This window comes from Urocampus carinirostris, chromosome 7 (genome assembly GCF_059441175.1).
Source record: "Urocampus carinirostris isolate Australia breed hairy pipefish chromosome 7, RoL_Ucar_1.0, whole genome shotgun sequence".
Taxonomy (NCBI): domain Eukaryota; kingdom Metazoa; phylum Chordata; class Actinopteri; order Syngnathiformes; family Syngnathidae; genus Urocampus; species Urocampus carinirostris.
The window spans coordinates 10,333,940-10,346,434 of NC_142355.1; the positions used below are offsets into that span (position 1 = coordinate 10,333,940).

At 37.7% G+C, this 12,495-nt stretch overlaps 1 protein-coding gene across 1 annotated transcript in view; it reads right to left on the reverse strand.

The window, feature by feature from the left end:
* Nucleotides 1-1,086: 1,086 nt before the first annotated feature.
* The window catches only part of anpeplb (alanyl aminopeptidase, membrane like b), a 48,790-nt gene continuing 37,381 nt past the window's right edge, over nucleotides 1,087-12,495 (reverse strand). The window contains exons 13-21 of the mRNA XM_088339705.1: nucleotides 9,364-9,419; nucleotides 9,115-9,262; nucleotides 8,910-8,980; nucleotides 8,808-8,822; nucleotides 6,516-6,632; nucleotides 6,272-6,439; nucleotides 3,492-3,632; nucleotides 3,084-3,147; nucleotides 1,087-1,816 (exon numbers count right to left, since the gene is read on the reverse strand). Coding sequence (XP_088195831.1) covers nucleotides 1,664-1,816; nucleotides 3,084-3,147; nucleotides 3,492-3,632; nucleotides 6,272-6,439; nucleotides 6,516-6,632; nucleotides 8,808-8,822; nucleotides 8,910-8,980; nucleotides 9,115-9,262; nucleotides 9,364-9,419 — 933 coding nt within the window. The 3' untranslated portion in view covers nucleotides 1,087-1,663. The remainder of the gene's footprint in view (nucleotides 1,817-3,083; nucleotides 3,148-3,491; nucleotides 3,633-6,271; nucleotides 6,440-6,515; nucleotides 6,633-8,807; nucleotides 8,823-8,909; nucleotides 8,981-9,114; nucleotides 9,263-9,363; nucleotides 9,420-12,495) is intronic.

Here is a 12,495-nt window from a genome sequence, read left to right on the forward strand (position 1 = left end):
ACTGCACAGTAGGCAAATAATCATATGCATTTCTATTGAAATATTTGTGCAGAAACATACAAAATACGACAAAAGCATATGGGTTGAAAGGTATGTTTATTTTACAACCGTTCATTCATTTATTTTCCAGCTCTTGTCGGTGAATACTCCCCACATTTCCCGCCTTACAAGACCACAAACAGATATTACAAAGACACTTTTTAAATAAAAGTACATACTTGCTTTTAAAAGCCATAAAATACCTGTTGATATTTTTTCCTAATAATAAAATATTGTAAACAAAAGGACTGATATTAAAATACCTGTATTTTCATTGGTAATACATATGGATACTTGTTTTTCTAGTAAAATGATCTGTAATATATCATTTATTTATTTTAGATAAGTGTACTCTGTTATTAATATTAAACACTTTCAGAGGAGATGCCAGGACATCATTTTGACTATTATACCTGACTGTTGTTGGTTATTTTGACTATATTGCACTTACATCCTCATCACTATCTGCCAATTGTGTTGTACAGACGCTGGCCTACTTATGACAATCATTCGCAAGTTGAATTTGTATAAGTAAACTATTGTTTTGTACTAAAAAATAATCATTTTATAAAATAATATGCTCCATAAAGATACATAAAGTTAAGTTTAACTTACTTTTGGAAGATGAGCTTCAACAGTTAGGCGACTTACTCCTCCATTGTAAAACCTGGCCGAAAAAAATGAATCCAACTATTTTCTCAACCGCATCAAGCTTTCCTATTCCACTTTAATTTGAAAAGAAACGTCTCGCCTCTCTTTCACACTTCTCACCAACCATATTGAATGGATGCACAAAATATCAATAAAAATGTCAAAGTTCTTAGCGCGCTGGAGATACAGTATAGAATGTTTACACACGAACTAGGAAGAGGAAGCAGTTTTCTTCTTCGGGGTGGATGCTGGGTGACCTCACAGCGCCACCACACGCCAACAGAGGCGGAAAGAAGCACTACAGTAATGTCTTGTACTCTGAAAAGGTGCACATAATACAAAATGTAACCGGATATTTTCCGACATCCTGAAATAAATGTTTGTATCTACCGTTTTTCGTGAGTCGAATAGTCGTAAGTAGGGGAGTGTCTGTATAACCATGTTTTTGTAACCTAGAAGATTTAATTAAAACCAATTCCGTAACAGAGGTTTCGGCTCTGTCTTTTTCGCATGTTCAAAACCCATTGATGTCTTCACTCCTTATTTTAAGTGTCTACTAACTATAAACATATTTTCTTAATTTACTCCATCAAAAATCATAATGGGAAATGTTTGTTATTATGATTTATTCCGAGAATAACACTTAAAATGAAAAAAATGTAATTCAACTTCAGCCAGGGATTATTTCTTTACTTGAAGAGATGATTATTTTTCAACATATCGTCCTCAATTTGCAACCACTTAGAAGGACACATTCTGAATAAATATTCGTCATTGTTTTTAACAGAAAAGAGCATATTTCGGTTGGTATTGGAATGTGCATTTCATCAACATTCCACATTCACCTCAGTAGTCGAGTTTTAGAAAAGTGCATCAGTCATTTAGTCGGTCCATTTAGTTGAACTTGTGTTCTGTCTTTAGGATCAGAAGGTTGCTTTTCCAAGCTTTCACAATGAAACAGAAAGGACAAATACTAAAAGTCATAATCAGTTCTACTTAGAAACCAGTCCAGGACAGTCTCCTTGTTCTCGCTGACCCACTCTATGTTGACCTTGACTTGTTCAATTGCGTGGTCCATAGCCTGGGAAGCAGCACCAAGATCGTGCTTTCTGGCAAAATTCTCCAACTGCAAAGGGGATTAGATTTAAAACAAAAAAATATATATCTTTAATCATTGGGAAACCAAACGGACATTAAAAAAGACCAAAAATGAACAAGGTTGTTCTTCAGCAGGAGTCTCCAACGTGGTGCCAGCAGGAACCAGGGTTCCTCCTACCTAAGGAGAGCTGAGGTGCCCGCAGACCTGTTTTGAAATTAGCTCACCAGTGCTTGGTTTTCAAGTAAAATTATTTAATAGTGGTTGACAGAGACTATTTAATCCTACTTCCAATAATCAACCTGCTAATGACATTGTAATACCATGATAAATTGTCATTTTAGAAATGCATATCTAACTGGGTGCCCTTTGCGCTATTTTGGTGACGAAAATTGCTTTCAGCTTGTAAAAGGTCGGAGACTCTTGTTCTATAGTTTGCCACTCCGTCCAGATTTAAAGTCAAGCCAAAGGTTTACCTGTAAAATGTTCCATGGAGTTACACTCGTCCTTATATGACATTCTGACTAATGTGTTTGTGGAATATGAGTTAAGAAGCAATATACATCTAAGGTTTTTATTTGTGTTTTTTTTATCAGTCTATTCAGTTTTCAATATTGCACACCTGCAATTTCAAGATTTTATAAGATTCCAGTTAGTTATTTTGACTATTATCTCTTACTGTTGTTTGTTGTTTTGATGATTATGCACTGTGTACACTATAAGCCAATCATGTTGCTGTTCTTTGATTTCTACTGTTTAGGGCGGATCTGCTTTTTCTAACCTAGGCGATTTAATGAAAAGGCCTCATGGTAGGGCTTTTAGAACAGTTTGGAATTTCTTATCTGAGGTATGGGTTCCCCTGTTCTCCTTGCAAGTTCAAAAATTTAAAGAAATTAATGGACTTCTTCTTTCCTACTAAACAACAACTTATTATAATCTCATCCTAAAACTTTCCTCCCACTGAAAATCACATCACAGTTGCTCAGCTACACCCAAACATGGCTCAGTTATTATCTTGGGCACATGCATTTATGGTTGTTACCTGAGCAACTAATTCTATCTTAATTCGTCACGAATGTCAAGATGGCCTCGCCTTGATCCGATGGATATTTATTACTCTTTAACTCCGCAAACACAATAATAATGAAAACGTCACGTCTGTTCAATAAATGAGGTCCTTTTTTTACCAGTAGGAGTCACTAAATATCACACAATGTCCCTTTAAATCTTTGAGTATAAAAAAACAATAATGAAAATGTTAATTGAGGGACTCATATGAACTTTGTCAAACACTTACCTCTTCCAGTTCAAATTGGGTCGAAAACCTTCTGCTCACTCCCTCGATCAGCGTGGCTCCATCTCTGATGACGAACAACGATATACAGTTAACAACATCATTGCAATGGTGAAAGTATTCGTTCGTGTCATTCTATTTACTGGAAACAAAATATATCTATCATTTCCGTGTGGCCTTTATGAGCAACAAATCAAGATAAGCACTGATTACCATCGACGACCTTTGTACGGGATGACAGTTATTTTAAACAAGCCACTGTGGTTCATGATCTTTATGAGTTTGTTCAAATAACTGCTCACTTCAGTGTTGGACACAACAGTTTAGAGGGAGGACAAAACGTGATCCCAAATGTGGTTTGTATTTAGAAAAGAAAAACAAACAACCACTGGTGTATTTGAGTGAACCAACCCCTGACTGACGTAGTCCCAATGAGCTCGAATAAAATCCCAGGCCAATCCGTGCCCCGCCACATTCGAGGCGATGTAGTTAATAGTGGAAGACACGTCCATCAGCCGTATCTTCTCGGGGTCCAAGGTGTAGTCCAGGTATCTGCAAGATAAACCAGGCTCTCTTGAGCTCGTCATCTAGGTAGAGTTGACCTTAAGCAAAGGCGTTACCGTTATAAAGATAATATTAAATCTACAGGGTTGTCTCAGAAAATGTTAATTGATAATGGTTTTTATTTATGTTTTTAGTGCACAGAAAGATGTGTTTTATAGCTATTAAGGATTAAGTTGGATGTTCTTGGGAGGCCGGGAACAGATTACCGTATTTTCACCTAAAAGCCTTTATTTTTTTCAAAAGCTGACCGTGCGCCTTATAATACAGTGCGCCTTATATGTGGATCAATATTAAGTCGCAAAGTCTTGCAACTAAGGCAAGCAGCCGCCGACTAGATTTTCCCCCGAAGGCGAAATTGTCCGCGGTGTATGCTGGGATTTATATACCGGCGTTTCATTTCCTAACCAATGTGTCAATCATCATTTGAATCAGTCACTATTGGCTAAAGTTATTCGGAAGTAAAGGAGGCGGATCCTTTTTATCATTTACAGGCTCGCATAGGCCAAAGGGGCGAAACAAAGCCTGCAATTGGCCAAAAAAGATGAATGTGAATCACACGTTGGGTTGCACTACGGCATAAAGAAAACATTTTTTACTATTCTGTATTTGTAAATATTTTACTCTCCTGGATTTACTACACTCACGGTTGTAAGAAGACCATGGTTACGTATCATTATTGAACGTGATGGCTGCAAGAGAACTTAGGTGAGCTATGCCGCTTTATATTTTCCCGGTATCTTGTTTTAGAACGATCTTGATGTTTCTGTGATGAGTCTATTTTTAAACTAAATTCAATTCAAAGTGTTTATTGTCATATGCACAGTAAAGAACCCCGTTTCCCTGCACAATAAAATTCTTACTTTGCTGTCCACACAGTTGCCAGAAAAAAATAAAATGGAAACTAAGAAATGTTTGGCATTTCTTGAATCCCAAGACTGACCTTCCGAATGATATTTGGAACGATGCATTTGAGTGATTGGTGACATCGTACGGACACCGCATCCGCACGTGTCTACGACACGTATTTGCTTCTTTGCAAGCTTTGGGAATGTTAAGGGGGTAATAAGTTTGACTGACCGACGTTCCCATTGTAGCGCCTTATAATCCGGTGCGCCTTATGTATGGAAAATATAGGACCAAAAACTATTTTTTGGGGGTGCGCCCTATAAGCCGGTGCGCCTTACAGTGCGGAAAATACGGTAATTGGTTTTTAGTTATTTAATATTGGGAAAAACTCGCTGGAGGTAAGAGCTATTCTCGATATGACATTGATCTGGGAATTAATTGATCTCGTATGTAGAGGTATCACAGCCTTGTGCTAATATTTGTTATTTTCTGAAGTGCAATTTAAAGTCACACAAACAACATGCTCATGTTTTTCTGTTGTGTCCTCCTTCGTTTCAATTCAGCTCATTCTCCTTTTTTTTCTCAGACACCTTACCACTTTCTTTTCAGAACTCGTGTCAGAAGTTGCCAAAGTCACAAAAAGGAGATGCAATAAAATTTGATTAAATAGATGCGTGTAGAGAATTTTGCTTTATAATTATATTTATTTGGTTCAGAATGAAATTCGGTGGTTAAACTAATTCCCACAGAAATTCGAAATAATCTCATATTCTTTCTAGCATTTGTCATGAAGGAAGCAGTTCTCTAAACATATTTTATTTGTAACTTTAAAATATCGATTTTGTCAGTTCATTGAAAGGTATAATGACTGATCCGTCCTAAAGGAAAATAATATTGACACAAATAACGCACGTGGTTTGATTCTAACAAACTATGTCTTATTTACATGACAAAGAAAATTGAATGAAACAAAAGAATAAAGAATATTGTTGACACAAGCATTAGCGGTGTCAGCAAAGGAGGGAAGGAGGGAAAATTCTGTAACCGGTTAACAGTATTGATCAATAAACCCAGTGTTAAGATAATCAACTCATTTACATGATCAGGAATTATTTTCATAGCGTGTCAGCATGGAATATTTGCCCAAAACACAAAAGACAGGTTTTTACGTTATCTTGCGTTCCGCTGCGAAAAAAGCAGGCCTCTCAGGGGAAATGAGTGGGTGCGGTAGCACATGGCCTCGAAGGAAGCTAGAGAAAACGATCATGAAGCTGTTCTCATCCAGACAATAGGGACATAGAGAACCACAGGCTCTCCAAGCCTTGTGGCTCCAGGGTCAACTGGCCCTTGGTCGCCCATCCTAATCCCAGCCCGCGTGACCTGCCACTGCATTTCTTCATGCACTAAAACATACATTCTGCGGAAAACAGGTACTACACAAGTAAAACCAAGTGCGCGGAATCAAGTGCCTGATGGCGCGAACCGCAAGCTGTAACGAACCGATGTTGGCGGTGAGCGGTCTCTGGTGGTAGCCTCTGGAAATGTTTGTGACTTGGATTTCCCCTGTTATGCGGAAGCAAGCTTTTTTTTCAAATAAAACTCAAATATCGAAATACTCATGTTTATTGGTGCTTGCAAAAAGAGGTACAACTAAATCTCTAGTTCTTCATATCTCAAGCAGCTTGTATGTGAAGGTATCACTCTATTTTTCTGAGACAGCCCTGTATATAGTGATTAATATAAACCCTTTCTAAGTTTAAGCATCAAATTCTTACTGTTACCTGCTTAGAAGCCAAATCTTCTTGGTGCACGACAGAGCTTGGCGAAGCTGTTCTTTCTCAGACATTTTACTACTGGTCTGGAACTTGTTCCAAGCAAACTCCCACTCCTTTCCTCCCCCAGCAGCCAATGCTTGGCAGTAGATGACAGACCGTAGGTTGGGGTGAATGCTAAGTCACACACACATGAAACAATCAGAATTTATCCGACGCTGATATCATATTACTCAACTCAAAGTGTCTATACCTGTTTGTATTTGTGTCGTTGCTGTTCATCCAGTCAGCAAACATTTGTGTAGCGCTATCAATACATTCTTGGAGTCCATTAGAACAAGCAACATCAATAGCCGTGATCTGGTTGTGCCTTGAAAGGAAACATGATGTTCAAATAGATTACTAAGTAAACATTTTATTTAAAGTCCTTACAAGAGGCTTTGAAAACTTGATTTAATACAAAAAATTTCACATTTTCCTAAAAAGATGCTGTGCGTCCATATGAAGGCAAAGGTATGGGCCCTATAGCAAAAAAAATAACCCAATAATTGATCACTCTGAACCACATTATAGGATTCAATCTTCCGACATTTCTTGTTCAAAAGATTCCAAGTATTTCTATTCCTTATTATAAACAAGCATGATGGCCCGGTGTTGCCGGGCTTGGCACTGTCGGGCATTCTACTTGGGCGAGGTCGTCGGGGCCGTGGTTTGTTGAAAAAGGGCGAGCCACTAGGCAAGAGCCTCTTGTACATGACAGTAGATGTTTATCAATTATGTTGGTATTTATTGTCTTGAAACAAAACCTAGCGGCCTAGCTAAAGGCACTCGCAGAGGCCTAAAGAACAACTACAAAAATTTCCATGAAAATTTCGTTTAGCCATGAAGTCTATAAATCTCATATAAACACACACATCGGGATTTATAAAGTAGTTTAGATAGGTTGGATTTCGATATATTAGATGGATTAGATATTATTGTTTTTTAATTATTAGTTGTACACCTTGGTATTGTCTCCTCTTTGCCTTTCCATAATGTGCTCAAGGCATTGGATTAAAAATCGTGTGGCTTAGGACAAGGTCTTCAACTTTTCAAGCTGTGAGCTACTTTTTGTTACTAATAAGCGCAAAGAACATCCAATTTCATATGTGTTCAAAAACATGTCATGTTATTACTATGTTGTTACTTTGTTTTACCAGTTTAATTATTGGAAGTAGGGTTTAATATACTCAGTCACCCTCTAAAAAAATCAGTTGACTAGAAAATGATAAATTACCCAGCACTGGCGAGCTATTTTCAGAACAGATCCATGGGCACCTCAGCTGTACTTAGGGGTCTTTGTTAGAGACCCCTGGTTGAGGACATGTACTGCATTGTTGTGATTGCATGGACATTTGTACTTTAATAAATACATTGATATTTTTGTTTATAGTTTGTTTTTTTGCAACCCACCTGCATGTCTGTGTTTGAACACCAGTCGATTTAAGATTCACAGGCATTCTTCATAGATTAATCAGAGTATTGACAATTGCAGGCACATAATGCAACTATTGTCTTAATCACAACACCATAAGTTACTTTTCTTTAGTAATTATTGACAATATGCAGTGTGTGTATGTTTATGTTTTGTTTTCCTTTATCATGTATTCACTGCAATAAATTGGTGATACGTGAGCCACTATTTGAAACCTTCGGAGCTGAAATTGGCCAAAGGTTATCTTTGGTTCATGTAGTTTCCCTATGTGTATGTGCATTTGTATGTTTGTTTGATTTGTATCCTACTTATTTTTTGTTTGGGATTATGTGAATTAAAACAAAATCATTTTTATGTATCTCTACAGGAAACAAATTGACGGATATATTAATAAATTATCAATACCCTTTTCGGAGCCATCCAATTCAATCAATGTGGCTGCTGTTGTGTAACACACAGTGCACTTAAAAACCCAAACTTTTTACAATAATCAAAATAGCGGTTGCTACATTTTTAAAGGAGATACAACGATGCACTGCTGAAGCAATGTGAAAAATAAAAAATAGCAGCTGGTTACATCACTTTGCAATGTGCAATCAAAATGGCCTGGTGTTGCCGGGTCAATAGAAGATCGGATTCGGCTGCATGGAGTGGTCAGTGGCTGGGAGGTGCAGTACCCAGAGGGGGGTAAAGATCCCATGAAATCAGACCACCCAAAAGCAGATGATCATAGATTTTATAGGTAGTTATTGTTATGTTTTTTACACAAAACCTAGCTAAGGACACTCGCAGAGGCCTTAAGTACAACTGGGTAAATTTCACAAAAATTGGTTCAGCCGTTTTGGGCCTATGATTCTTACACCAATGCATACAGCCCGAACACACATTCAAATCGGGATTTATAAAACAGTTTAGATTTAGATTGGATTAAATAGAAAGGATAGATTTTGGAATGTATATAAAGGAATTCCCTTGAAATATATGTGTACTTATGTATAATTAATAAGGGTGCTAGTCCATGAATATTACGCTGATAAGAGTTCAATTTAATTGCTCTGGGAAAATGCTTACTGTAAGGAGTGGTCCTTTGGAATTTCACAACTGTATGTGACGTTCCCAGTGTTGGCTGTAATGTTGCTGGAGTTGCCTGTGGAATTGTTTGGGTTGTCTGTGAAGTTATTTGAGTTGCCTGTGAAGTTGCTGAAGTATGTATACAAGTTTTTTACTTGTCCCCGAAGATAGGCCTGAAAGGATAAAGGCGACGTGAGGAGTACACCACTGGATCCAAGCATGCTTTGCAAGCACATTTTTGAACAAATCGTTTCATTTATACATTTGAACTGTATTAAACTGCTCCTGGTGTAGTCATGAAACATACCTGCATGGGTCCATACACCTCCGAGCGATCAAACATGAAGGAAATGTACTTGAGATTGTGAACTGCCGACTCCCAGGGTATCTGCGCTTTCTCGTTACGAAGGAACCAGGTTGTGTTTAGAGCCAAAGTCACATCAACAAGATTGGCCCTAAAAGAAAAATGAGGTAATGAGAGAATTAGACTGCATCTGACTGTCTAGAGATGTCAATATTCCAATTAAAAGATAGAAGACAATAATAACATCAGTACCTTGCCAAATTAAATGCATCGTCAATGAGTTGCCCTCTGTTCATCACCGGAATAAGCTAAAGAGTAAAGAATATGGGGAGACAGATTTTGAAAACAATGTGCTTGACAGGTTCAATTCACATTTTAGCTAAAAAATTGCATTCTAAAACATTTATTCAGACATTGTCGGTTCAGAGGCAGACTTAAAGAACACAGTTGAACCTGACAGCAGTGGTGAACCCTTGATTAGGGGCCACACAAGCAAAGCGACCATTATGGATGCACGATAATTATTACGTCAGATTTTTCATCCCAATAGCAAAAAAATAGAAATGCTAGTCGATCCCTTTGAGCCACGCAATTAGTTTGTATATCAATGACAATAATGACAATTCTAATTATAAATTTCGATCCGCTGACACTGCTTGTTAGGAAGATTTTAAGTGCTTATGACCAATGTTCCCTCTAATTTTCCACGGGTCTGAGCGTACAAAGTCAGTGAGCAACGCTTGAAACAACAGTGAGCAACAGAAATCCCAAGTGTGGCAACTAAGTCATTATCAAACAAAACTTGACATCAAGTTACATTTTGCTGAGTTTCCGGCATTGCAAAAACAACTTCACTTTTGAATAATTTGACTAATGTACTATTGCAGAGGTTGTACGGCCGACAAACGTCATTTGTTTTTACAATTCTTTCACAAGATATCCATTTCTTTTTTTTTCCTGATATATTTTGTCGCATAATACTAACATTATTGGGGGCTTATTTACTCGGTTGCAAGATACAGTACTGTACTTAATCACATTTTTAGTGGAAGTACAATGTTGGCAACAAGATTCACTTGATAGAATTGGAAATTATTTGAATGTATCACAAGCATTTTCTTCTTTTTCTGTGTGTTTTTTCTACTTTTTTAAAAATTCCTTTAAAAGAAATCTCATTGTATTTATTTTTTCCTAGCTTTTACTTTTTTCTTTTTGTTCTCTATTTACTTTTTTCCTTTGTTTCTTTATTTTCTTTTTTTCTGGCTTTTTTCTTAATTTTTCTTTCTTTTTTTTCTCTTCCTTTTGTTTCTCGTTTTCTCAGCTTTTCACTACTTTTTCATTTTGGTATTTTTTTCATTTTGTTCTATTCCCCCCTTCCTTTAAGTCATATTGTGCATAATTTTACATAATTTTTGGTCATGTTGGGATGAAAGAAGCAAAAACAACCTGAAGAGCTGTTTAGGACCCGAAAGAGACGATTCCTTTTAGTGAGCCGAGCCGAAGAAACCGGTTCTCGAACAACTCTACTGACTTTACTCAACTTCGTTCTACTTCGACATTGACTTCAAAATACCGCATTTACAACACAGCGTCAGGGGAACCCGTGTAATTTTCCCTTCATGCACTGTAACTTTGACTTAATTCGCTTCTTAATTAGGAATTTTGAGCCCTCATTTTTGTGAGCTGGCTAGATTTTCTTGTGCGCTAAGAATGTGCGGGCAGTGTGCGACTGTGCACGCGCGCAGCTTAGAGAGAACATTGCTTACGATCTTGGTTGTTAAATTGTGATTTTCTAAAGTACTATGGTTGGATCACAGAAACTTACAGCAGGGTTAGGCTTACAGGGTGCACGTCTCAGGGACTTCCCCAACGAGGCCCCTTTACCATCAGGGAAGTGTCTTGTACTCAGTCCAGGTAAAAAAAATAGAGCTCAATGACACTATGAAAATGATTGTCTTAAAGAAATCTGAACTGTGCTCTTACGTTTTCAACTTTTGGAAGAATACAAAATGTATTACCGTTCGTATACGTGTGGGATGACGTTTCATTTATAGACATATCTCAAGAATAATTCTAATACAGTACAGTGGAACTTCGGTTTTCGAACGCCTCTCAGTTCGAACAAATCGGAGTCTGACCAAAAATTTCGAGAAATTCTTGCTTCGCTGTTCAGTCAAAAAATCGGAGTTCGAACGCCGGTAATGAGTGAGTGCGTACGCTAGGGTGCGATGCTGAGCGGCGTACGGGTGTAGATCGCTCTTTTCCTGACCAACTGCTATCGCGTGCGGACGTGCTTCGTTTTGCTTTCGCTTTTAATATAGGTGTACGAAGTGTTTTAACCACTAATTATGCCTCAGAAGAAAGTCAGTGCAAGCAGCAAAGGTGAAAAAAGAAAAGTAGTGCGTACAACTATTGCATTTAAGAAAGAAATAATAGCAAAATATGAAGGCGGTGTGCGAGTGTCTGATCTTGCTAGGGAATACAGCATGGCTTCTACTGACCACCACAAAGGTAAGAAAACCTATTCATAATTCTTTTCTTTATCCTTTTTATTATTTTTACACGTTCATGTTAGCGTAATCTTTCGTACGGAAGATTACGATAACGCGAACGTACGATTAGCCTGGTTTAGCTTCATGTTTACATTAAACATTCAAAGTAAACATTCAGGGTGTTGGAACGGAGCCCAACATTCAGGGTGTTGGGACGCAGCCCCCTTTCCAATGAACCGCTCACCACTTGTTGTGGAGACCCGGGTGCTAAATGACTTGTAAACGACCTGATTCTTTTATTTTTACACGTTCATGTTAGCGTACTGAAGATTACGATAACGCGAACGTACAATTAGCCTGGGTTAGCTTTAGCTTTTATGTTAAACATTCAAAGTAAACATTCAGAGTGTTGGAACGGATTAAAACGATTTACATTATTTTCAATGGGAAAAATGATTTCGGTGATCGAACAAATCGGTTTTCGAACAGGGTTCTAGAACGGATTATAGTCGAGGACCGAGGTTCCACTGTAGTTGATTGGGATTTTATTCCACATGGTAGTGGTTGTCCAATTATTTAGCCATATGGCGTCTCAGATCAAATGATAAATTCATCCCATGTGGAGAAAGGTAAGAGAAAAGGAAAAACAGCAACTCTCAATTTTGCAGCTCAAGTCTCCATAGTCTGGACTGTTGCCAGGCTCTGGGTTTTTTGCTACAAGAGTATTTTTTGCCTGTTATTGTTTTACTGACACTGCTATGTTCAGTCTGAGTTTGAGCAGGGATTTCAAGTAGTGATCATTTTATTCTGATTTTAATATTGGACACCTGCGAAAGAGATTGCATAGGATGCCAGTTCCTTATTATGCGCCGTTGGTTGTTTTAAGACTTAA